The 24,130-nt window shown below is 36.1% G+C and overlaps 1 protein-coding gene across 1 annotated transcript; it reads right to left on the bottom strand.

The window, feature by feature from the left end:
* Positions 1–4,469: 4,469 nt before the first annotated feature.
* Positions 4,470–18,946, bottom strand: LOC128251037 (uncharacterized). The gene is made up of 3 exons (XM_089343792.1): positions 16,691–18,946; positions 9,094–9,131; positions 4,470–8,387 (listed from the first exon to the last, which is right to left on the bottom strand). The coding sequence occupies exons 1-3, from the start codon at positions 18,127–18,129 to the stop codon at positions 7,435–7,437; spliced, it is 2,430 nt and encodes an 809-aa protein (XP_089199918.1). The 5' UTR covers positions 18,130–18,946; the 3' UTR covers positions 4,470–7,434.
* Positions 18,947–24,130: the final 5,184 nt, after the last annotated feature.

Genomic DNA, 24,130 nt, shown 5'->3' with positions numbered 1-24,130 from the left:
ACAGATATAAAACTTTTCTGAATAATATATATAACTGTGTGTATATTTTAGTATTTTTGTAGAAATGATACATACGTATTGTAACAGCGTATATAGATTAAAAAAAAAAGTTTCGCCGTTTATGTTTCCGAGTCTCTTTTTTGTAATTTTTGTTTTCGAATTTCAGTCCCTGTTGAATCGTAGCGTAAACCAGAAACTTTCTCTTGCTCAAAATTAAGTTTTAGTGTAAGTAAAGATGTCTCAGTCTTCACACTGATTTATATACTATAACAGGTAACATATAATACACATAATATTCATAGTAAAATTTGACCAACATCGGTGATTTAAGATCTTTCATTTTGATGTTGTTAGATAATTGATATTAATTTTATTCTCCACCACACTATGGTCTGAAATCAATAATTAAATCAACGAGCTTATTCTAGACCCTGCTCTAAACTACGATCTGTGATTGTATAGAAATCTAATGGAAACTTTCAGTTAATGAACGTGTGATACTTCCAAGCCTTTCACTTTCAAAAGTTATTAAACATTTATCTGCTAGGATATTTCTTAATAGAGACAATGTATCTCCCAAAACTTCGTTGACATTCTATATGTCGACCACGATTGAAATATATCATTACAAAAGGTACAAGTGGAAATAATTAAACCAAAACTATGTACATGAATAAATATTAGTTTCAAATTTTGGCCCAGTGCCAGCAATTTCGGAGGACCTGGTAAATCAGTTACATCGACTTCAGTGTTCAACCCCGAAAGGATGAAAATTAAAGTCGACTTCGCGGGAATTTGAACTCAGAACATAAGGACGGATGAAATGCCACTTAACGTTTTGCCCAGCGTGATAACCATTCTACAAGCTCGGCATTTTAGATGAATAAATATTGGGTTCAAATTTTGGAAGAAAGCCGTCAATTTCGTGGGAGGAGTAACGTCGATTACATCAACGCCAGTACTCAACCGATATTTATTTTATCGACTCCAAGAGGATGAAAGGCAAAGTCAACCTTGACGAAAATTGAGCTCAGATTGGTTTCAAATTTTGGCACAAGGCTAGCAATTTCGAAGGAAGGGGACTAATCGATAACACCGATCCCTACTGCAGATGTTACAAACATTTCCAAGCAAAAAACAGTGTCTGGGATTGAATTGAGGCCCTGTTTATGAAGTGCTTGTTTCAATGGGGAGCACTGGATTCTCCACATTTCAAATGCTTTTCAACCAAACCGACTGGTTCTTTTTCATCTGCTCCCAGTCTTCAAAATTCATGTTTCAAATGCTTTTCAACTATCATAAATCACCTTTTTGCAGACCAATTGATTCTCTCTCATCTGCTTGCAGCCTTCAACATCTACATTAAAAGCTTAAAGGCTGTTTCTCACAGCATCCCTAAAACGTTTCTTGGGTTTATGTATTGGACATTTACTGCTTTGCAGCTCCAGAAAAACAACTGCTTAATCAACCTATCTTTTTCCATCCTTGTAAGGAGTCCAGTCCAACACAGCTGATGGAGGAGCATCTCAGTACTGGATGTGTTGGCTTGATGAAAAACAAAGGAGCCTTGTCTTAGAGACTGCCATTTGATGTTTAACCATTTAGCATTTAAACCAGCCATATCCGGCCAAAATATCCTACCTGTTTTATGTCCAAACTGACCAGATCCAGGCTCACTAACCTACCCTACAATGTCATCCATCACCGTTTAACATTCCCCTTCCATGCTTGCATGGGTTGGACAGTTTAACAGGAACTGGCCAGGCAGAAGCCTGCATTATACTTCTGTGTCTGTTTTGGCATGGTTTTTATAGCCAGATGCCCTTCCTAAAACCAACCACCCTGCAGAATGGGCTAAGTGCTTTTTTACATGGCATCAGTACAGGCAAGGTCAGTTTTGGCATGGTTTCTACAGCTGGATGCTCTTTCAAATGCCAACCACTTTACAGTGTGGACTGGATGCTTTTTAAGTGGCACCAACATTGGCAGGGTTACCAAGTAACTTTACAAGACAAGGAATCTTTGAGAGGGGAGGTGGCATTGGAAAAGGTGATCTTGTGTCAGATGATGAAAAGTTAGAGTGTAACAGAGAGACAGAAACAGGTGTCTTACTGAAAAGGAGGTACATGGTTACCCAGCCAGAGAGAGAGAGAGAGTTAACAAGAAAGAAGGCAGGAACAGGTGTGCTGCTGTAAAGGAGATGCACAGTCATTGTAAAAATAAGCAATCACATCATTGACATTTTGAAACCACAAGATAATGCATGATTAATACAAAGCAATATGAAAAAATAAGCATTATATTTGACAGAGTAATTTGAAAGCTAAATGGTTTCAAAAGCTAAATGGATCCTTTTAAGGCAGGTTTGATTCCAAAGCTTTGACGAAATGACAATATGTTGTGCAAGTCTCTGCATTTTAGGTATTTTCTATATCTTATACTGCTATTTCTCCATTACATCCACATTTCAAATGCTTTTCAACCATCTTAGATAATTTTCCATCATCTGCTCCCAGTCTTCAACAACATCCACACTAAAAGCTTTAAGGTTGTTTCTCACAGAATCCCTAAAACGTTTCTTATGTTTGTAACATCAGCAATAGGGTCTGGTTGTTCAAAGCTAGACTTGCTAATCATATCATATCTCATGATAGCCTTCTAGGAAGAAGTGGCAATCATGTTTGTGGTGTGTGTGTCATAGCATAGCTGGAAAATCAAATAACATTTGCACCAAAGAGTTTCCCTCAAATACATCATCAATGTTTATTATATTCTAGGGCAGCAAGCAGGCAGAATCATTAGCATGCCAGGCAAGATGTTTAGCACATTAAGCTGAATTGACCTTTACATGACACGCTCGCAGACGTTGAAACAACTGAGATAGATGTTGATGATGATGTTCAACTGTGTCGCTGGTTACAAGGAGGTCATCTACATGAGCAAAAACAAACAAATTCAATCCGTGTACAACTTCATCGACGAAACGCTGGAATGTACTGGCAGCATTTCTCAGACCAAAAGGCATAGATAGGAATCAGAATGAACCAGAGTGGTTACGGCAGTTTTAGATATATCTTCCAGGTTCGTTGGGATTTGGTGGTACGCACATATCAGATCCACTTTGGAAAATATAGAGCAACCATGGAGAACATAAGAAAAATCCTTTAAGTTGGGTAGGGGATAACGATCAAGTGTGGTGATAGCATTAAGTCTCCTGTAATCACCAACGGGTCTAAAACCCGCTTCACCCTTCCCAGCTAGGTATAGCGGAGATGCCCAAGGGCTAGTAGAACATATAAGACCAAGCTGGAGCATGTGCTCGAATTCAGCGTGGGCTTTCTTGAGCTTGTCTGGCACTAGTCTATGTGGATGAGAGAAAACGGGTGGACCAGTTGTTGTAATAAAGTGTTGAGTCGAGCAGACTGTCTGAGTAGGCTTAAATGATAGATCCATTAACTCGGGAAACTGGTTATTGGCAACAGCTACAAAAAATGATGGGCTGTGGATAGCAGCGGTAGATTCACATGCAGGCGTAGATAAAGATGCGGTAGTATCCACAAGTCTCTGTTTCCTGACATCTACCAGGAGTGAATAGTGGTATAAGAAGTCTGCCCTGAGGATAGGCTGTGGCAGGTCTGCTATGACAAAAATCCATTTAAAATCTTGACGCAAGGCAAGGTCTAGAGTTAAAGATATCTGACCGTAGGTTTTGATGGGAGACTGGTTCACCGCATATAATACTGGATAACTGTGGCTTGTTAGAGCTGAGAGAAACTTATAGGCTTTTGGTGCAAAATACACTCTTGTTTATATCACTAGTGAGGAGATAAATCCCCACCAACTCCAACACTGAGACCAATAGATCACATGATTTTGAACTTCCTTGACCTCATCATTGACAGATGCCCGACTGCTAGAGAGACTGACTCATCTCCCCATTAGCGATATATAGAAAATCAGTGCCTGGACTGGTAGTGGAGTCGCAATTAGCCAGTGAGCTTGTTAATAAAATATATATTAGCAACAAAGACGGTATTAATACCAGGGTTAAATATTATGGGAAAATTCTGTCACAAACTTAAGTGATGAGATTTTACATGACTCTCATTTATTTATTTTTTTCTTTTTATTTCTATTTATGAAGTACTTTGTTCTTAATATGGCTCAGTAATGTCCTTTACACTGAAATACACGGGCGGGGTTGAGAAAAGAAGGTATACAATTGCTTAATGTCACTCAAGCATTCCCTCAATAACCCCAGAAATGAAAAGAGAGGGCTTCCAATGAACTACGCTTCTACCACAGATCCCTTAGTCAACTTATGAATCACTTAAGTTTAAAAGAGTAAGGAAAAGAACACTCCACTCATATTAAGCAATGGTATACCTACTTTTGTTCACCCCCTCTGTCATTCTTGCATTTTTTTTAATGCCATATGGCGTTCATGTCTATCACAACAAAACAATAGATTTGGTAGTTCAGGTGATATCTTTAAATTAGCATCAGTTTTAATTTGGTGGTATGTACCCTAACATAAAATTTTGCAAAATAATAAATAAGATCTAATGAACAGAGCAGATTTCACATGATCGCATGACCAACCAGGCTGTCAGACATTGTTACACATCAGTGGTCACAATGTATTTTGCATTATTTTAGCCTTAAAATGACACCACCCATCTAACCAGGTGAGCAGGCCAACAATCCTTGCTGACAGAAGGACTGGAGCAACATGAAATAAAGTATTTGACTCAAGAACACAATGCACTGTTCAATCAGGGAATCGAATCCATGATCTAGCAATCGTGAATGCAACAGCCTAATCACTAGGCCACACACCTTCAGATTAGTGCCTAAATGTATCTGGAATAAAGGTAACATCTCACACTGTACCCACTTTACATTTTCATATGACATCATTTCTTTTAACTTGAAGCAAAACGAACCTTTTCATTGCCTTGTATTGTAAAAACATCCAGTTTTGGGTTTGATAATTCATTATTCATTCATACAATATGTTCCACATATTTTCATCTTACAAACTGATTGTTACTTTTTTAATTACACAGTTTACATACATGTTCATATCCGTAAAGTATACATTTGGAAACATTTATTGTTGGTTTACATGAGGGATCTGTGGGGTTTGACGGGCAACATTTTTTTGGTAGTGTTTTTGGTACCGAAACACTTTCAAACTTCGTATACTTGTATATTTTATGGTATAGAACAGATAAAAAATTTTTGTATTTGAAGTTATTTCACGTTAAAAATTGTCTTATTTTGATAATTTCAACCAATCACTGACGTCTATTCAGTAACTGCTGTAACGGTGTATATGGTATTAATCCCCGTTAGTTCTGACATTTCCGATTAACTAGACTGTTCGTAAACACGTGTGTTGCTCAGCTTATTTTTTCATTTGATTTGTTCTTGCTTAACCCTAACCCTAACTAGAGTTTGATTTGAAGATTTGGCTGCTATTTCTAGGAAATGAAGCACTTGGTGGAGGTGCATTAATAACAGATACGCACAGCGTAATTTATTATATAAACAATATGGTAATCTTCAAGTTTAGGGGGATAAATAAAATAAATAAAAATATTCAAGGGAAGTAACTGAACGTCTTACCAGTATTCTCCGTACATCTCTGTTTATAAATAAATCACACACGTGATTTGATTGACGTTAGGGTTAGGGTGTGATTTATTTATAAACAGCTAGAAGAAAACGGATAATACTGGTAAGTCGTTCAGTTATTTCCCTTGAATATTTTTATTTATTTTTTTATCCCCCTAAACTTGAAGATTACCAACAATATTTGCATATAAATTACCATTTTTCTGTAATTTTGTCTGCTTCAAAAGAAAACAAACCAAAAAACCGGATGAAATATGTCAGGGGAATAACATTTTTTCTTACCAGTCAAAAGCTACTGTTTAGAAAACAGCACTAACTGTATTCAGCTGAATAGACGTCAGTGATTGGTTGAAATTACAGAAATATGACAACATTAACATGAAATAACTTGCGATGTACAAAATTTTGTTAAGAAGGTTAAGAGAAGAAGTTGTTTTATATGACACATTCTACCAGTGTCCCAAGTTTTAAAGTGTTTCGTTAAGAAAACAAATGTTGCCTGTTAAACCCCAAAGATCCTACATGAGATACAATACAACAGACTCTACTCCAAGAAAAGTACTGACTGTTGAAATAAGGAATCATTTCCTGTTGTCAAATAAGAAATAATAGAAACCAATTGACTTGATTTGCCAGAAAATGTTATCACCCAAATTATTACAAGAAGAAACTGTCTCTTCTATGAAGTTTTTGTATGGCTCCTGGTTAGTCCTCATAGAACTGACCAATGGTCAAAGGTGTGTCCATTCTTTAATTACTTTTATGGCACTGTACCAAGAACATTATCCTATTCTGGAGACATGTCTTTCTTTTTCAAAGATGGTAGAATGCTATTCGAGATTCAGCTGCTATTTCAAGCAGGTGGAGGGAATGTATAAGTTCCATTTTTGCCTTTTTGGTATAGAAATAAAGATGTAAGCGTTCGAAGCAGGAATTGTACACAACTTGCTGAGTCAGAAGAAGAGAAAAGATTGTAGGAAATAGTTGCAGCTTGTTGGTGAGTGAATGATTGTTAACAATTCAGATGGTGCTTTTACACAAAATCTAAAGTACATGAGTGTGATATAGCTACTCTGTACTAGATATGTGAGCAATAACTCTCACATGAGAATTCATGTGTGTCTTGTAAAGGATTAATAATTCATCAGTCCTGAAAAAGAAACTTATTCCAGTTTTGGCTATGTTATGTGTAGTTGACATAAAATGTCATCAGACTAACATGACAGACGTTAGATTGAATATACATGTGAATGTTTTTATTAACAATATCACAGTTAAACCATGTCACATTTCCAGATATAGTTGTGGTTTTATATATTATATAATGTTGGGAGGCTGTTATTTCTAAAATAGCCTGTAACTGGGTCAATATATTTATGGTTATTTAAGATATCTTTTCGTGGAATAAAGGTTGAGAAAATGCTCATATTCTGGTTTTAATTAGGGTACATATCCATAAGGACACAAACTTAATTAAGCCTTTAGAATTTAAACTGGCCATATCCAGCTCAAATATTCTACCTGTTTTACGTTCAAATTTGCCATATTCAGCCTCTCACACCTATGTTACAGTGTCGTCCTAAAGATAAAAAAGCACATCATAGAAATCTTGACATAAAAAGAGAATGTGTAATTCAAAACTGTGAATAAATAAGCATTTAATTAGACAGAAGAATCTGAATACTAAAAGGTTAAAGACACTGCTATAACAAGTTAACTATGAGAACAATTACTATCCACAAGGATTTATCAGGTAAAATGGTTGTTAAAAAATGAATTTTGATTGCGATAAAGCTACACATCAGTATGAATAGCTATATGTTTGACTAAGTAAATTTTTCGAGAGAATGATTTAGAACATATATCACACTGATGTGGCTTCTCTCCTGTATGAATGCGTTTGTGTCTAATTATAAGACTAGTTTCAGAGAAAGATTTACCACAAACATCACACTGATATGGCTTCTCTCCTGTATGAACACGTTTATGCCTAGTTACATTACTCTTTTGGGAGAAGGCCTTACCACAGATATCACAGTGAAATGGTTTCTCTCCAGTGTGAGTACGCTTATGTGTAGTTAAGTTTTCAATATGTAAGAAAGATTCACCACAGATATCACAGCAATGTGATTTCTCTCCCGTATGAACATATTTGTGAGTAGTTAACCTATAATTTACAGAGAAAGATTTACCGCAGATATCACACTGATATGGTTTTTCTCCTGTATGAATACGTTTGTGTTTAGTTACTTCAGATTTACGTGAAAAAGATTTAGCACAAATATCACAGTGATATGGCTTCTCTCCTGTATGAATACGTTTGTGAACAATTAAGTGGCTACTTATATAGAATGATTTACCACAGACATCACACTGATGTGGTTCCTCTCCTGTATGAATGCGTTTGTGTATAGTTAAGTTTTCATTCCGAGAGAATGATTTGTCACAGATATCACAATGATAAGGTTTCTCTCCTGTATGAATACGCTTGTGTTTAGTTAAGTCACTGTTTCTAGAGAATAGTTTACCACAGATATCACAATGAAATGGTTTCTCTCCTGTGTGAATACGTATATGTGTAGTTAAGCTACTTGTTTGAGAGAATGATTTACCACAGACAACACACTGATATGGCATCTCTCTAGTCTGAATATGTTTGTGTTTAATTAAGTCACTCATTTCAGAATATGATTTACCACACAAATCACAATGATCTGCCTTCTTACTTCTATGAATGTTTGTCAATAATTAGGGTTTTACCACAACATAAGACTTTACCACAGATATATATCACTGTGATATGTCTTCTCTCTTGTATGACTATGCTTATATATAGTTAAGTTTTCCCTTTTAGAGAGTGATTCACCACAGACATTACAGCAATGTGGTTTCTCTCCAGTATGAACATTTTTGTGAGTAGTTAACTTATCATTTGCAGAGAATAATTTACCCCAGATATGACAGTGAAATGGTTTCCCTTCTGTGTGAATATGTTTTTGTATAGTTAAGTCATTGTTATGTGAAAAGATTTATTGCACAATGGAATAATTATTTTCTTATCTCTTCTGCCATCTCTTCAGGAAAACATGAATCTCCTAATTTTCTTACATAATTCATTTTCCCACTAATTTTCTCTTCTCACCACAATATATGGATATTTTTCTTGTCTGCATTTTGATAGTTTATTCCTCATAAAATAATTCTATATTACTACAAAACATTATATTTCCATCAACAATGACATTTGCTGATATCTTTAGATGCTGGAAACTCCCTTGTAAATATGTCCAATCTTAATTCAAATGCAAAAATATGGCAATAGTCCAGGTAAGAAAGACAGTATTATTTAATCCAAGTGCAAATGGGATATTTCGCTATAATAATTCATCATAGATTTATGTTAACATGATATTTCCCATTATTTATAATATATAATACATATTGATGATGTACTTGAGGTAAAGAATTCTACATCAGTGCCATCTGACAACCTGAAATTAAAGTGAAACAACAGTGTAAGATATAGAAGATACATAAAAACTAGGTATACAACAATGGATATTTTATAACATTTCTATAAAAAAATAATAAATAAATAAATAAAACTAGAGACATAAATATTACCTGAACAACTGAATTTCAGCCAGATATCACAGGGTGAAAAGAGGGACAATTTTAGAATGTTCAAGAGGTCATATCACAACACAGCCTCACGTGAAACTGGAGTGGCTCACCTGTGATTCCTAACTGAATATAGTGTGATAGGGTTCAAGCCCCTATACCTTCATAAATAACACCAACCATAAACTGTAATAAATTATATTGATTTACATGTAATTTAGAGCAAGCTCAAAGGCCAAAATGAACCAGACTGTCAATTATTTATTTTCAAACACTTCTATTAAAGACTGAAAAGTCAGGGATTGTCATAAACTAAATACCTAACATCTGGGAAGTTTTACGAGTGTATTTAGATCAGTATAACCAGAGTTAAGATTCTTTAACAGAGAAGCTACTTAGATAAATAATCCTCTGTTATACTGAGTGAATATGTTTGCATTTAATTAGAAATTGTGATGGATAGCAGAATTGGTATTTAGTTACAGCCCTTTATGTTTTGAGTTAACATCCCACAGTTAAAGGTTTAAGTACCAGTTAAATACAAAAACAGTTGTAATCCATTCTTCCAAATTACAAGATATACTCAACTAAAATTCAAGTTCATGTAACAACCAACACCTTTGAACTTTGGTTAAAAAAAACATAGAATTTACAGTAGAATTTGCTTAAATCCCAGCAATGGACCACCCTTGGGTATATCATTATTCCATTAATGTTTATGAGGAGAAAAATAATGAAAAACATCAATGTCAGAGTGACAAAGAAACGAAGAAAGTGGTCGTGAAATGTGCTAAAAACAGCTAAATCGCCAACACAATTTTTTTGTTTTTTGCATAATCGTCTGAGTTCCAGTATCTAGAACACATATTCCTAAAAATTTTCTTAAAATTCAAAACAACAAAATGAGGATCATATGGGATGCTTAAACCAGAATTTCGCTTTTTCAAAAATAACAGATCAATATTTCAGTTCTAAAGTATTATCCAGTAATACGTAAAACGTTATTATATGTTTTCACTTCTAAAAAATTACTGAAGGGTTCACGTAATTCCCCTATCTTACAACGTTAAAGTGAATCTTTATCAACTCACCGTTTTTAGACGGGAGCAAGTACATCCGTACCCGTTGATTTCATATCAATATTCAAGGCGAGGAAGTTGTCCCCCTTGATATTTATATATTATATATTTCCTCAATTAACCGATAGATGTCTCTACGTACTGACACTATTCGTTTTGTTTCCATTCAAAAGTTCATTCCTCACTTGGCTTTGTCCCTGTTGTACGCATCGTTTTACACTCATGTTGTAATCTGTTTCATGAATATATTGTCATAATTATATACTATATATACAATAAATGTCAATTATTCGTGTATAATTGTTGTTAAAGATTATGTTGAGATTTTCATTGACCGCGTAATCTTCAACTTTCACCTTACGAGGTCATCCCACAAATTTCCCATTCTCACTATATTGATACATGTATCATGAACATATTAAATTATATATTCAGTACTTAACGTCACTCAGTGTGTATCTACAAATAGTTTACCTCAGGCTACCGTATGTGGTATTATATTTGATAACAAGGTTGAAAATTGCGTTAAGATTTCGCTGCTATTTCTACCAGACTAGCCTTTACTCGAGCAAGTCGACCGCAGGACTTATTCTATTGGTCTCTTTTTACCGAAGCGCTAAGTTACGGGGACGTAAACACGCTACCATCAAGCGATGTTTGGGGGACAAACACAGACACACAAACACACACATATATATATATATATATATATATATATATGTAGTGAAACTACCTATCGTCACTAGATACAAAACTGCTATCGCCATTCTTCTCATTTAAATATAAACAAACGCGAGCGTAGCAGAGAACCCATTCATTCTCATCACGTGACTGATTATTATTCGAAGCGGCAACTTCTTCGAACCGTTCCCACCAGAACGCAAACTGACCAATCCCAGCCCTTAATAAGGTCATGTGATAGTGTTTTTCTGCTACCGTCTTGGAGCTGATAATTCGCTATAACTAGATCAACTCATACCCAACAAATTTGTCTCGGTCCAGTTTCTCTTAGAGACTGTGCCGTGTACCACGCGACAGCAGCAGCAACATCAGCCAGCGACCACTTCAACAGCTTCGTCCAGCCAACGATGACCACCGCCGTCGCCACATCAGCAACACGAGTCTACGACTACTAACCAGCATCAATCTCCACCAGCGTCTACACGACTTTCTATGTACACCAAACCAAACCACCGCGGCACATCTCTCTCTTCGATTCTGTTAGGTGACTTAGCTTCACCACGATAAATAAACAGACAAGAATTTCAGCCTGCGATAAACGTCTGTCCTCAAGGCCCTGGCATCGAAGCCAAAACACAACTAGTGATAAGCTCTGCCAAACGACGAACATCTGTATAACAAGAATCACAGCCCGGCATGGATGCCACGACATCACAACTAGTGATCAGCTTTGCCACACACAGCCTCAACTCACTTCTTTCACATACAGACTCATACTATTGTGTACTAAAGAACTGGTATAAACGCTCACGTGTTATTGACTCTCTTTCCATCTGCTGTAATAACTCACATACACACACATGTATCACTCACATACATACTTTTCTTTGTACAACGGCCTGTCTTTGATTATGTTCTTATATGTCGCATTCACACTCTCACATACACCTACATCTTTAATGCTACAATAAATATCTCTGTTATTCATCTAATACGGTTGTGGTCTTTCATTACTGGTCATCTATGTTATCGTCGCATAACATATCATGTATATCATCTTCGATATATTATTGTGTTCGACCGTGTGACACATTTAAATAAAAGGAGTCCTCTGTTTTTCCATTCGTCACCATTTCTCCTTTTATGAGTTCGCACGGTCGTCCTTACATATATATATATATATATATATATACACATATATACAACAGGCTTCCTTCAGTTTCCGTCTACCAAATCCTCTCACATGGCTCTGGTCGGCCCGAGGCTATAGTAGAAGACACTTGCCTAAGGTGCCACGCAGTGGGACTGAACCCAGAACCATGTGGTTGGTAAGCAAGCTACTAACCACATAGCCACTCCTGTGTCTATTGATGATCATTTATTAATTTGATTATTATGTTAGTCATTATAATACCGAAAATACAACTTTTTCGATAGTTTGTAGACACAGCTTGTTTGTTGTAGTAAATAGATTGTCTCTAGTTCTATGTTCATTGTGTATGGTAGCTAGCTTCATCTGTGAGTCATTACTAAAGAGAGACAGAGTAATAAACTGTAGGTAAGTAGAGATGAGGATAAATCTACTTTCATACATTGATCAGCATACTGAAAGAGTTGCTCTTTGACCAGAGACTGGTCAACCCAAAGAGAAAGAGAGCTATTTGGTTTCGTGAATTTATATTCTTTGTAACTAAATTAAGTAAAACCAAAGGATTTCTTCTCTCTTATCAGCTTTGACCAATGAGTACCTTGAGAAAGATCAAGAAGTCAGCTTATTCTCATAAACTTTTTAGTGTAACAGGATAAAATAATAGGCTGAGTACTTGTTAGTTAAATATGGATTTGATTTTCAACCCTGGTTTAGGTGTTTGGTAGCTGTTAGCTGTACAAACCATATCACTGTTGCATAACATTCTCTATAAAAATATTTTGACTTCTTATAAACAGATTCACACTGGAGAGAAAACCATACCGCTGCAACATCTGTGGTATAATCATTCATATAAAACAAAACATACAAATCTGCATACATACAAATTCATGCAATATAGAAACTGTATCGCTGTGATATCTATGATGATTCATTCTCTGCAAGCAGTCACTTAACTACACATATAGGCATCCATGCAGATCAATAACCATGTCAGTGTCAATATTCGGATGATAGCAAACAAGTACAGCAACTGTATAACTTAATTCATGTCAACTAAAATAATTCTTTCCTTCACCTCATTGATATTCATCATCATCATCATCATTATCATCATTATCTTCATTCAACATCTGTCTTCCATGCTGGTATGGGTTGGACGGTTTGACAGGAGCTGGCCAGCTGAAGAGCTGCCTGGACTCCATGTCTGTTTTAGCATGGTTTCTATGGCTTTATGCCCTTCCTAAAACCAACCACTCTACAGAGTGTACTGGGTGCTTTTACACAGCACCAGTACAGGTGCTTTTACATGGCACTGGTACAGACGCTTTCTATAGCACCAGCACCTACATCCCACAAGATTAGGATTTCTCAACTGAAGAGGGATGTAGGGGACAAGAAAATTAATTTAATTAACAAAAATTAAGTATCATGTCTTGCTTTTTACCAATCATCATTAGTTTATGTCTGTTTTCTATGTTAACATTGGTTGGATGGTTTGATAGGAGCCAACAAGGTTGGGAATTGCATCAGGTTCCATTGTCTGTTTTGACATGATTTCTACAGCTGAATGCCCTCCCTAATGCCAACCACTTGACAAAATGTACTGAGTGCTTTTTATGTGGCACCAACACTAGTGTATTTTATATGACACTAGCATCAGTGCTTTTTACATAGCACCAGCTCCAACAGGGTCACCAAGTACTTTGCAAGGCAAAAGCACTTTGACTGGAAGTAGGGTTAGGTCTAAGTGGCTTTGTGTCAGTTGATGTGATATTAAAGAAGAACAGATATGGGTGTCTTATTGTAGAGTATATACATGGATAGCCCAGTTGGAAAAAAAAGGAGAGTGAGTTAGAGAGCAATAGTGAGAGATGATGGCGAAGAAATGTTGGGGCATGCTCTCAAGGGGCACTGGGGGTAGTAAGAATTGGTGACGTGATAGAGAGGCTTGAGCTGGGTGAGTGAACAGGGGTATGGTAATTGTAGCAAATTGTGGTGAGAAATATAGGAAAGGCTCTGTGGGCTTGGATTGTGGTAGATATGTAAGGGCATTGTTGGGGATAGCAGGTAAGCAAGCTGTTAATGATGGAGAACAGCACAGGGAGGGTAGAGAAGGTGCAGAAAGGAAGTGATTGGTAAGACAGTAGGCAGGGAGAAGACAATGGGAGATAGAAGTAGGGGAAGAAAGGTAACTGAGAAAGCCAGGGGGTGTAGGAAGTGATGGGTGTTAGAGGATGAATGGCAGGGGGAAATGGTTAACAGAGCAGAGAGGATGCAGGTGAGCGTGGGGCAGAGCCCTTCACAGACAAGCATTAACCAAGGTGATTTAGAATATCAATTCTGCTGTGGTGAATGGGTCTTCTTGAGTAGAGCAAGGTGCCAGATGTCTTGGTCTTTTCTCATTTCTGTAGAGCTCAGCTGCTTAAGATCGGCCTTCAACACTTTATCCTGTCTTCCTGAGTCTCCCTCTTCAACAAGTCCCATCCACATTAAGTGATTGGCACTTCTTTATGCAACTGTCCACATCCATACACATCACATGACCAAACCAATGCAGTCTTCTCTCTTGCACACCACATCTCATTCCTCTTACACCTAACTTTTCTCTCAATACACTAGTGCTCTGTCAAAGACCACCAGAATTTATTCTATGAAAAAATACATAACAATAAATATGCATGTATGACAGTGTTGCTCATTTACAACCATCACATGATGCCTCAGCAAAACTCTTTACTCTTTCTAAATGCTCGTCCATTCTGTTTACCGCCTTAATGAGCTCCTTGTCTGCTGAGGACAGCTCACACTCGCTAAGGTCCGAATACATTCCTTTCCACTGGTACAACACTCACCGACAAACCACCACCAGGCAGCTCAAAAAATTCCGTCTGTCTCATCAAAAATCAACACAGCGAATAGATCGACACATGCGTGGAAGCAAGCTTCTTACCACACAGCCACACCTGCACCCATGTATAATTTTTCCTCCAGTCTATATTCAGCTGTGGATTGCAAATGTAAACTTAATTCACACTGAATGATGTCCTACACATATGCCAATGATATAACTTTTATCCAGTGTTTATTTATTTGTCAGCACTTAATTCACAATTCATCAATACAGTAATATCTCTCTTTACAAAGACCCATTTTACAAGTTTTATTTTTCAGTCACAAGATCCAAATTTTGAATGAAGTATAAAAGTTTCTACTACTCTGGTAGCAGAAACCTTTGCTTCTGTGTGTTACTGAGAAATTTATGGAGAGATTAAAAAAATACTTCTAAGCAAACAACTCTAGACATGTTTTTTTTTTTAAAAAGAAATCTATAGGCGCAAGAGTGGCTGTGTGGTAAGTAGCTTGCTTACCAACCACATGGTTCCGGGTTCATTCCCACTGCGTGGCACCTTGGGCGAGTGTCTTCTACTATGGCCTCGGGCCGACCAAAGCCTTGTGAGTGGATTTGGTAGACGGAAACTGAAAGAAGCCCGTCGTATATATGTATATATATGTTTGTGTCTGTGTTTGTCCCCCAACATCGCTTGACAACCGATGCTGGTGTGTTTACGTCCCCGTAACTTGGCGGTTCGGCAAAAGAGACTGATAGAATAAGTACTACGCTTCCAAAGAATAATTCCTGGGGTCGATTTGCTCAACTAAAAGGGGGTGCTCCAGCATGGCCGCAGTCAAATGACTGAAACAAGTAAAAGAGTAAGTCGATCTACAAGTGCTTGGTGATCGCTTCTACAAATGATAGTATGTGTGAGTGAATGTAATTCAGAAAACATAATATTTTTTTATTATAAATGATCTTGACATTCTTTTTACTTTACATAAAATATTCTTTACATTCTACTGTTGTTTTATTGCCATTTCTTTATGAGTTTTATAAATTTTATAGGTAAAATATTTTTCTGGGAATGAATTACAATATATAACATTGCTATTATGGGAAATTATTGCTCTGCTTTACGTGTTTTCGCATTATGAGTGGTCTCTAGGAACAAATTAACTCATATATCAAAGTATTGCTGTACTTTGGTAAAAGGATTTCTCTGAAATGCAAGCACATACACAGACCACAACAGAACTCAATGAGAATGATTTCCAAAATACTTCCCCATGATGTCCAGCAGAATTCTGATTTAAATATTCTCAATAACTCCTCATCACTTTTTAATTTTTTAAAATTTTCTGTAAACCTTTGCAAATTTGTATTTTACACACAGAAATTTATACAATTATGAAAGAACATTTAAAAAAACTTTTTAATCCCACCCCCACCTAATAAATCCTAAAAGTTCCATTCTTTTTTTAAAATACAGTCCAAATCCTTTACTAAGATCCCAGCAATGGGACAGCTTTGGGTGCATCATCATTCCATTAAATGTGTTTACGGGGAGAAAAATAATGTAAAACATCAATACATGTCAGAGAGACAATGAAATGAGGAACGTATCAGATGGTCGTGATGTGCTTAAAATAACAGTTAAATCACACGCAATTTTTTTTTCACTGTTCACAGTTAGCAGGCTTCCTTCCTGTGTGCATTTGTTTGTGTGATTTTAAGTGACTATTACAGACAAATGATTTTCCACATATTTCACAATGAAAAGGTTTTTCTCCAGTGTGGGTACGTTTATGAACAACAAGACATGAATTCCCAGTGAAAAATTTCCCACAAATTTCACAATGATACGGTTTCTCTCCAGTGTGACTACGTTTGTGAACGACAAGATTAGAATTATTGACGAACGATTTCCCACAGATATCACAATGATAAGGTTTTTCTCCAGTATGAGTACGAACATGAACAACAAGATGAGAGTTATGAGTAAAAGATTTACCACATATTTCACAATGATAGGGTCTTTCTCCAGTGTGAATTATTTTGTGATCTACATGACTAGAATTTTTAACGAAAGATTTTCCACATATTTCACACTGATAGGGTTTTTCTCCGTTGTGGCCGCGTTTATGAACAACAAGACAGGATTTTTTAATGAAAGATTTTCCACACAATTCACAACGAAACGGTTTCTCTCCGGTGTGACTACGTATGTGAATTACAAGGCAAGAATTATTAATGAACGATTTCCCACATATTTCACAACGATATGGTTTTTCTCCTGTGTGACTTCTTTTGTGATGGACAAAATGAGAATTTCGAATGAACGATTTCCCACATATCTCACATTGGAAGGGTTTCTCTCCAGAATGACTTCGACTGTGACAAATAAGACTAGAGTTCCGTGTAAAGGATTTATTACAGATTTCACAGTGAAAAGGTTTTTCTGCAGAGTGTGTCCTTTTGTGTCCGTTTAAATCACCACTGGAGACAAAAGACTTTCCACATATTTCACAATGGAAAGGAGTTTCTCCCGTGTGACTACGTTTGTGGACTGTAAGTGTAGAATTCTGAGTGTAAGATTTACCACATATTTCACAATGATAGAGTTTTTCTCCAGTGTGTGTTATTTTGTGTTGTGTTAAATTACTGTTAGAAACAAAGTACTTTCCACACATTTCACAATGAAAAGGTTTTTCTCCTGTGTGAGTACGTTTGTGGGTAACAAGATGAGAATTATAAAAGAAAGATTTCCCACATATTGCACACTCGTAAGGTTTTTCTCCTGTGTGCATTCTCTTATGACTTGCTAATTTACTGTTAAACACAAAAGATTTTCCGCATACTTCACACTGGAAAAGTTTTTCCCTATAGTGTATTACTTTATGCCGAAATACTTCGTGTTCCGAAGAGAATGTTTTCCTACGAATCTCACAGCGATAATCAGAACTATTTCTCTCTAATGATCTTTGTTTAATGACTGTTTCAATATGAAGAGGTCTCTCATCTCTGTCTATCTGTGTAACTGTAACTGTGTCGTTAAAACCCGCTGTGTTCGCAGTGTCCAAGTGATTAACGTTCTCCATATTCATTTTCAAGAAACACATAAGAACTGAGAAATGTCTGCGAGTATAATCTGTTATGGTTCAGTTTCTTGGTTTGGATATCATAGATCTCTATTTACATGTGTGGAAAATATGCAATGTAGATATATTTCATACTTACTAGAATGCCTGTTACATACCGAGTTTTCTCCATGTGGCACCACACATTGTTAACAAAACGACTTCTATTTCTACGTTAAGAAATGTGGATGTGGTAAATGGATGTTATCATGTAGGTTACAACAAATGAAGAGAGTTCGTAAATAACTGTTAGCAGACATTCGGACAAAATCGACATTTCTACAACTACATGTTGTAACAGAATGAATGATAGGAACAACTATAAAGCAAAAACATACTAACCAAAGCCAGAGAAAGAAAATGTGTGCGTGTGTGTAGTCTTGATAAATTACGTTTGTTTAGTGTGGAGAGTAATTAAGTTTACAATGATGCTAATCTAAATAATACGTCCTTCCCAACCGAAGGCCAACTGAAAATCAAGAAAACTTCAGAAAGTAGATTCATTCCGTTTGTTGGTCATTAAAATCTTTTTCCTTTGCAAAATAGAGAACAATCACTTCACAACGTAACGTAGTTTGTAATGAAAGGAAATGTTTTAAAATAAAGGTGATTGGGCATCGACTCTGAAACATGTAGGTTACTATGTTAGTCTCAAATATTAACGTTTACACGTTAACATGAGATAATAACAAAATCCATTTTTAGATTAATTGAACTAATTATAAACATACGGGACAGACGGTGTCATTGATAATTTTTCCCTGTATGAATGACACCGGTGTCATATGCTAAACGTTCCTAACGCAATTTAATACATAAGGAATATAAAAAAAAAATCATCCAGTATAATAACTATTTTATATCAACAAAGGATCCTCTACATGGTTGTGTAACCTGCTAGAAATAACAGATAAATTACCCTCAAACTACAACTTCTGTCTTAAAAAAAAAAAGAGAACGCATACGACAGTGTAGTTCTAAATATACAAAAGAAGAATTAGACTTTTCACAGAAAAGATCCGAAATAAGTAAATGAATAAAACAAAATGACAGGAATTTGTGTGCTCGATTTTAAAATGTTACTCACAAATCCAGATGAACTATTAATTATAATGCTGTCTCTTACTAAATCGTTCAAATCTTCGGTCAAACTAAAGGGTTTGACCCGGAGGGAAATAAAAAAATTAAATATTCTAATAGGTGTAAAACAACTTGCTGCGAACGAATATGAAGAAAAAAAACGCGCGCTCGCGAACGGGGGGAGGCCTCGGAACATTCGCATCCTGAATGTTCCGAGACGCCTCACCGGAGCAAAGAAACAAAAGAAAAATAGTGCAATAGATGTAAAACTACTTGCTCTGAACGAATATGAAAAAAAAAAAAAATGGGCTCCCGCGAAAGGTGGGGTGGGGAGAGGACTCGGAACATTCACATCGTCACATATCACACACACTCACAGACACACACACACACACACGCATATTCGTTCCCAGCAAGTTGTTTTACACCTATTAGACTATTTTTTAAAAATTTTGTCACCGGGTCAAACACTATAATTCAGAGGCCATGGACTGACGATGTGTGACGATGTGAATGTTCCGAGTCCTCTCCCTACCCCGCCTTTCGCGGGAGCGCATTCTTTTTTTTTTTTTTTCATATTCGTTCAGAGCAAGTCGTTTTACATCTATTACACTATTTTTCTTTTGTTTCTTGGCTCCGGGGAGGCGTCTCGGAACATTCAGGATGCGAATGTTCAGAGCCCCCCCCCCCCGTTCGCGAACGAGCGTTTTTTTCTTCATATTCGTTCGCAGCAAGTTGTTTTACACCTATTAGAATATTTAATTTTTTTATTTCCCACGGGGTCAAACCCTTTAGTTTGACCAAATCTTCTTCATTAAACAAGCGTGGCTCATTTTTCTTAGAATCAACTACGTACTCTTCGTCGATAGGAGAATCAGGGTGGTGGGTGTCAAGGTCTTCAAGTGAATCATGTGAGAGGGAAACTGGAACAGGGTTCTCGATGTCATGTGGGACCGGTTTTAGAGCCGACTTACAATCTGCATACACAATTTTTGCTTTAGTTTTCTTTGAGAAACCACCAATATTAGTTATGCAAAAAGTAACAATCAGAGACATGATTGGTTACTCACGCCATACCATCCGTACAGGAAAAGGAATTCCCTTCCATTTTCCATTCAGCTACTGTGTAACCCCTGAGTAATACACGGAGCAGCATATATGAGGTAACCACCTCTTGTCTTGGTGCCCAGCTTTAAACCCGAAATAATATTTATAGGCAGTTTTTAATTTAGTGGCAATGTTCTTCTGCTGGTCACGCACAACAAATTACTAACAGACATAACAAAAGTTATGATCTAACACAATGAGAACAGTTAAAACTAATCATGCTGAGCGAGAGATATACATACTACATGTGACGGCAGTGCAAATGACACTGAGTTGCCAAGAACAAACTGACGTATTTGGTGCTAAACTAAATAATGAACTTTCTCATCCATTTCTTTAATTTTGGATTAAGACTCTTTTCATTTTAGCATATTTTATAATATGGCCTATATCTAGCCGAAAGTATAGTTATAATTTTGCACATCACTCAAAATCCTGACGTGCTAGAACAATTCTGAGTGCAGATTCAGAATCCTCAATTTAGTCTGAAACACAAGCTTTCACTCCAGTAGCAAAATCTTTGTTGTCCAGTGTTATCAGATTCAGATTATCCATTATCTGGAGCCCTTTTATTTTTATATTTTTAGAATAGTCAATACTGGAATATGTTTCACCATAGGCCTTCTCGATTATAAACACTGAGATGAAACTCCACCATTTTGGTTTATATTCCATTCAAAACTAATAATTTCATTTTGTTTTTTCTAGAAAAGTTAGAAATATGAAGCAATATGAAAATTACATTGAATCAACATATTTATGTGTGGAATAAATAGATGTGCATAAACAGCAAGAAGGAGCCAACTCAATTCAAAACAGTAAAAAGTCCAGTCAAACAGCCTTTGTAGCATAGAACTGAAATACACACCTATAGTAATTTAAGTCGCTTTTCGCTTTTGACTTTACAACTAATCCAGATTTCCCTACAGTGATCAATAAACAAATATTTGTGTATTTGTTTGTGCGCTTTTGTAGTGTGTAGATGTAACTACTGTTGAAGTGAAGATGTAAGGTTCTCACATAAGAGACACCAAATGACGATAAACATTGAAGAATACAATAATATTTACAGATTTATTTGCCTGCAGTTGTTAGTAAGACAGCAGTAATTGTACATAGCTGAGAGTGTTAAAGTTTCACTCGCTGGTTGGTAGTTATGCATTCTGCTGGTAGTGAGAGAAAGAGTAAAGATTACACTATGCTGACAGAGAGGAAGAAAGGATAAAGGTGGCATTGTCCCTCAAAGCTGCTCTTTGAATGACAACTGAAGGACAAGAAGAAGATTTGCTTCTGTTCATGGCTGACACAAACATGTTCCATGCCAGTTGGGTTGACAGAAGAGATCAGAGAAAGAAATACTCTGTGTTATATAGTCTATGTTCAGGATGTAGGTCAAATCTTAAACAAAGAACTGACCCTTCAGTGACCAGCAAAAAGGTCTTAGGTCAAGTGTTTCCATTAATCATCCAGTGTGGAGATGCAAAGACAAAGGGATTTCATACTTGCTTGACAAGCAACAAGCCAGTGGATTTGGTTTTGAATTTCAGGCAGGACCAAGCAAGGTCCCTGCACTTTTAAATAGCTTATTTGAGATAAATGATTCCCACATATTTCATGATAAAACGAGCTTTGGCAATCCTTTGATATATCAATAAAGAATGTCATTCACTCACAAGGTTGAAAAACGGTGACTATTGTTATCTACTAATACCAACTCTGTGGAAATCAGTACCGACGGATCACTGGATTTTTTCCTCTATTTTGACTACAATTGAGGATAACAAGACCAGATCTGTGGAAGATTTCCTGCCTATTTCACATACAATAACATTTGAGATGTTTGAAGTAATAGAAAGTTATAGAATTGTCAAACTCACTGACCTTTTTAATCATATGCCATGTAAAAGCCCCTGTACTGGTGCCACTTTAAAAGCACCCACCACTTTGTGTAAAGTGGTTGGCTGTCAGAAGGGCATCCAAAACAGACAAAATGAAACCTGGGCAGCTTCAAAGCTGGGCAGCTCCTGTCAAACCATCCAACCCATATCAGCATGGAGAACAGACATACGATGATGATGATGATGATGGTTATTTATCACCTTTCCAAGAAAACCTAAAATCAATGAGAGCTCTGAAATAGTACTATTAGTCTCATGCTCTCAAAATATTTCTAAGAGCCATACTAGGAAGAATGAATAGAAATAGAAAAATTCATGCAGAAGTTGGTGAAGAGCAATTTGGATTTAAGGTCAACAGAGGTACAAGAGATGTCATATTATGATTCAACATTCCAACACAAAAGCAAATAAATTGCTTTTGCAAATAAATGTAAGAAAATTGATTCGTAAATGATGCTGAAGCATTTGACCAAGCACACCACAGAGAGCTCATCATCACTTTAGAAAAAAACAGATTTGGAAGGAAAGGAATCATGTGGGTATTATATTGGAACCAAAAGGTGGACATGAAAATAAGCCATCTTCATCTGTGTGTGCTGTCAAAATAGGCCCAGCTGTGTTATCTTAAACATGCACACACACAGATTGAAGCAAAATAAAGCAAAAATGTTCTGTTAATTCAGAGGAAATATTCCACCTATAATATTACAGAATAAATTCTATATTTCCTTTCCATACAAATTTGTTGCAAAACTGTTGGTTTCTTGTTGGAACTCCCAGGTTTTCTGCACTGAAAGAGCCTTGTTAAGAGCCTATACAGTTAAATGACACAAACTAAATACTTTGCAATTATGTTATGACACCAACCACCATTGAGATTTCAGATTTGAAATTAAAAAATTTGAGTTCTATAGTTTAACGATAATTTACTGCCTCAAAGAAATCTCAGAAACCCTTAAACATATAGGTGCAGCTCTGCCCGCTCTTACAAAAAGATTAAAAGACAAGTCGGGAAAATAATTCAATGGTGTGTTGTTTATAGACAAGTGGGTATCTATAAATCCAGTGTTGGTGTCTGCCAAAGTATGGATAATATGAAGAAAAAGTCAGGACTTAAGGAAAATTGGTAACTAACTATGACATCATAATAGAAATATACAACAAAATTTGTGAATGAAACGTGGTAATAGATTTTTACCAAATTTATTACCTCCCTTTAAGTTTCTGGACTATATATATATATATATATATATATATATATATATATATATATATATATATATATACATATATATATATATAAGAAAAAAAACTCATAACAGAATAATCTGTAAATTCTACACAATACCTTCATTCATGAATTTATTAAAATCTATAAAAATCTTGAGTCAGTTTACTATGTTGAAAATATTTTTTCCTCCATTAAAGAAAGGTATTAATTATTTCTAACTTTGTGACAAGGGGAAAAATTACTTAAAGGAAGGGAACATTCGATGAAATCAACCTCAGTACTTAACTCAGGTAATCTTTCAGTTTAGGGTGTTTAAAAAAGTAAGTAAAAATGAAGGCTAAATGGTGGCATCTACACTCACGAAGTGATTGTGCACCAGGAGAACTTTGAGGATCCCACAAATAAGGACATCTACACGCAAAATGTGGAGAATATATGGATGCAGGAGAAAAGAAAATTACGGCAACAATTTGGAACGTCGGACAATTTACTTGTGTCACGAATTCATCTGGAGGAATTATGTTCCAAAAAACAAAAAAAAATGACGTTTGTTCACTTCTTGGTCCACAGAAACAGTTAACTTATTTATCCTCCCCTATTATTTCCCCATTCATTTTTATTTACTTTTTAAAACACTCTAAACTGAAAGATTACCCTTAATTCGTAT

This window comes from Octopus bimaculoides, chromosome 28 (assembly GCF_046866305.1).
Source record: "Octopus bimaculoides isolate indiv1 chromosome 28, ASM4686630v1, whole genome shotgun sequence".
NCBI lineage: Eukaryota > Metazoa > Mollusca > Cephalopoda > Octopoda > Octopodidae > Octopus > Octopus bimaculoides.
Note: the sequence above shows the minus strand (reverse complement) of the source record. Positions and strands in the feature narration are given on the sequence as shown.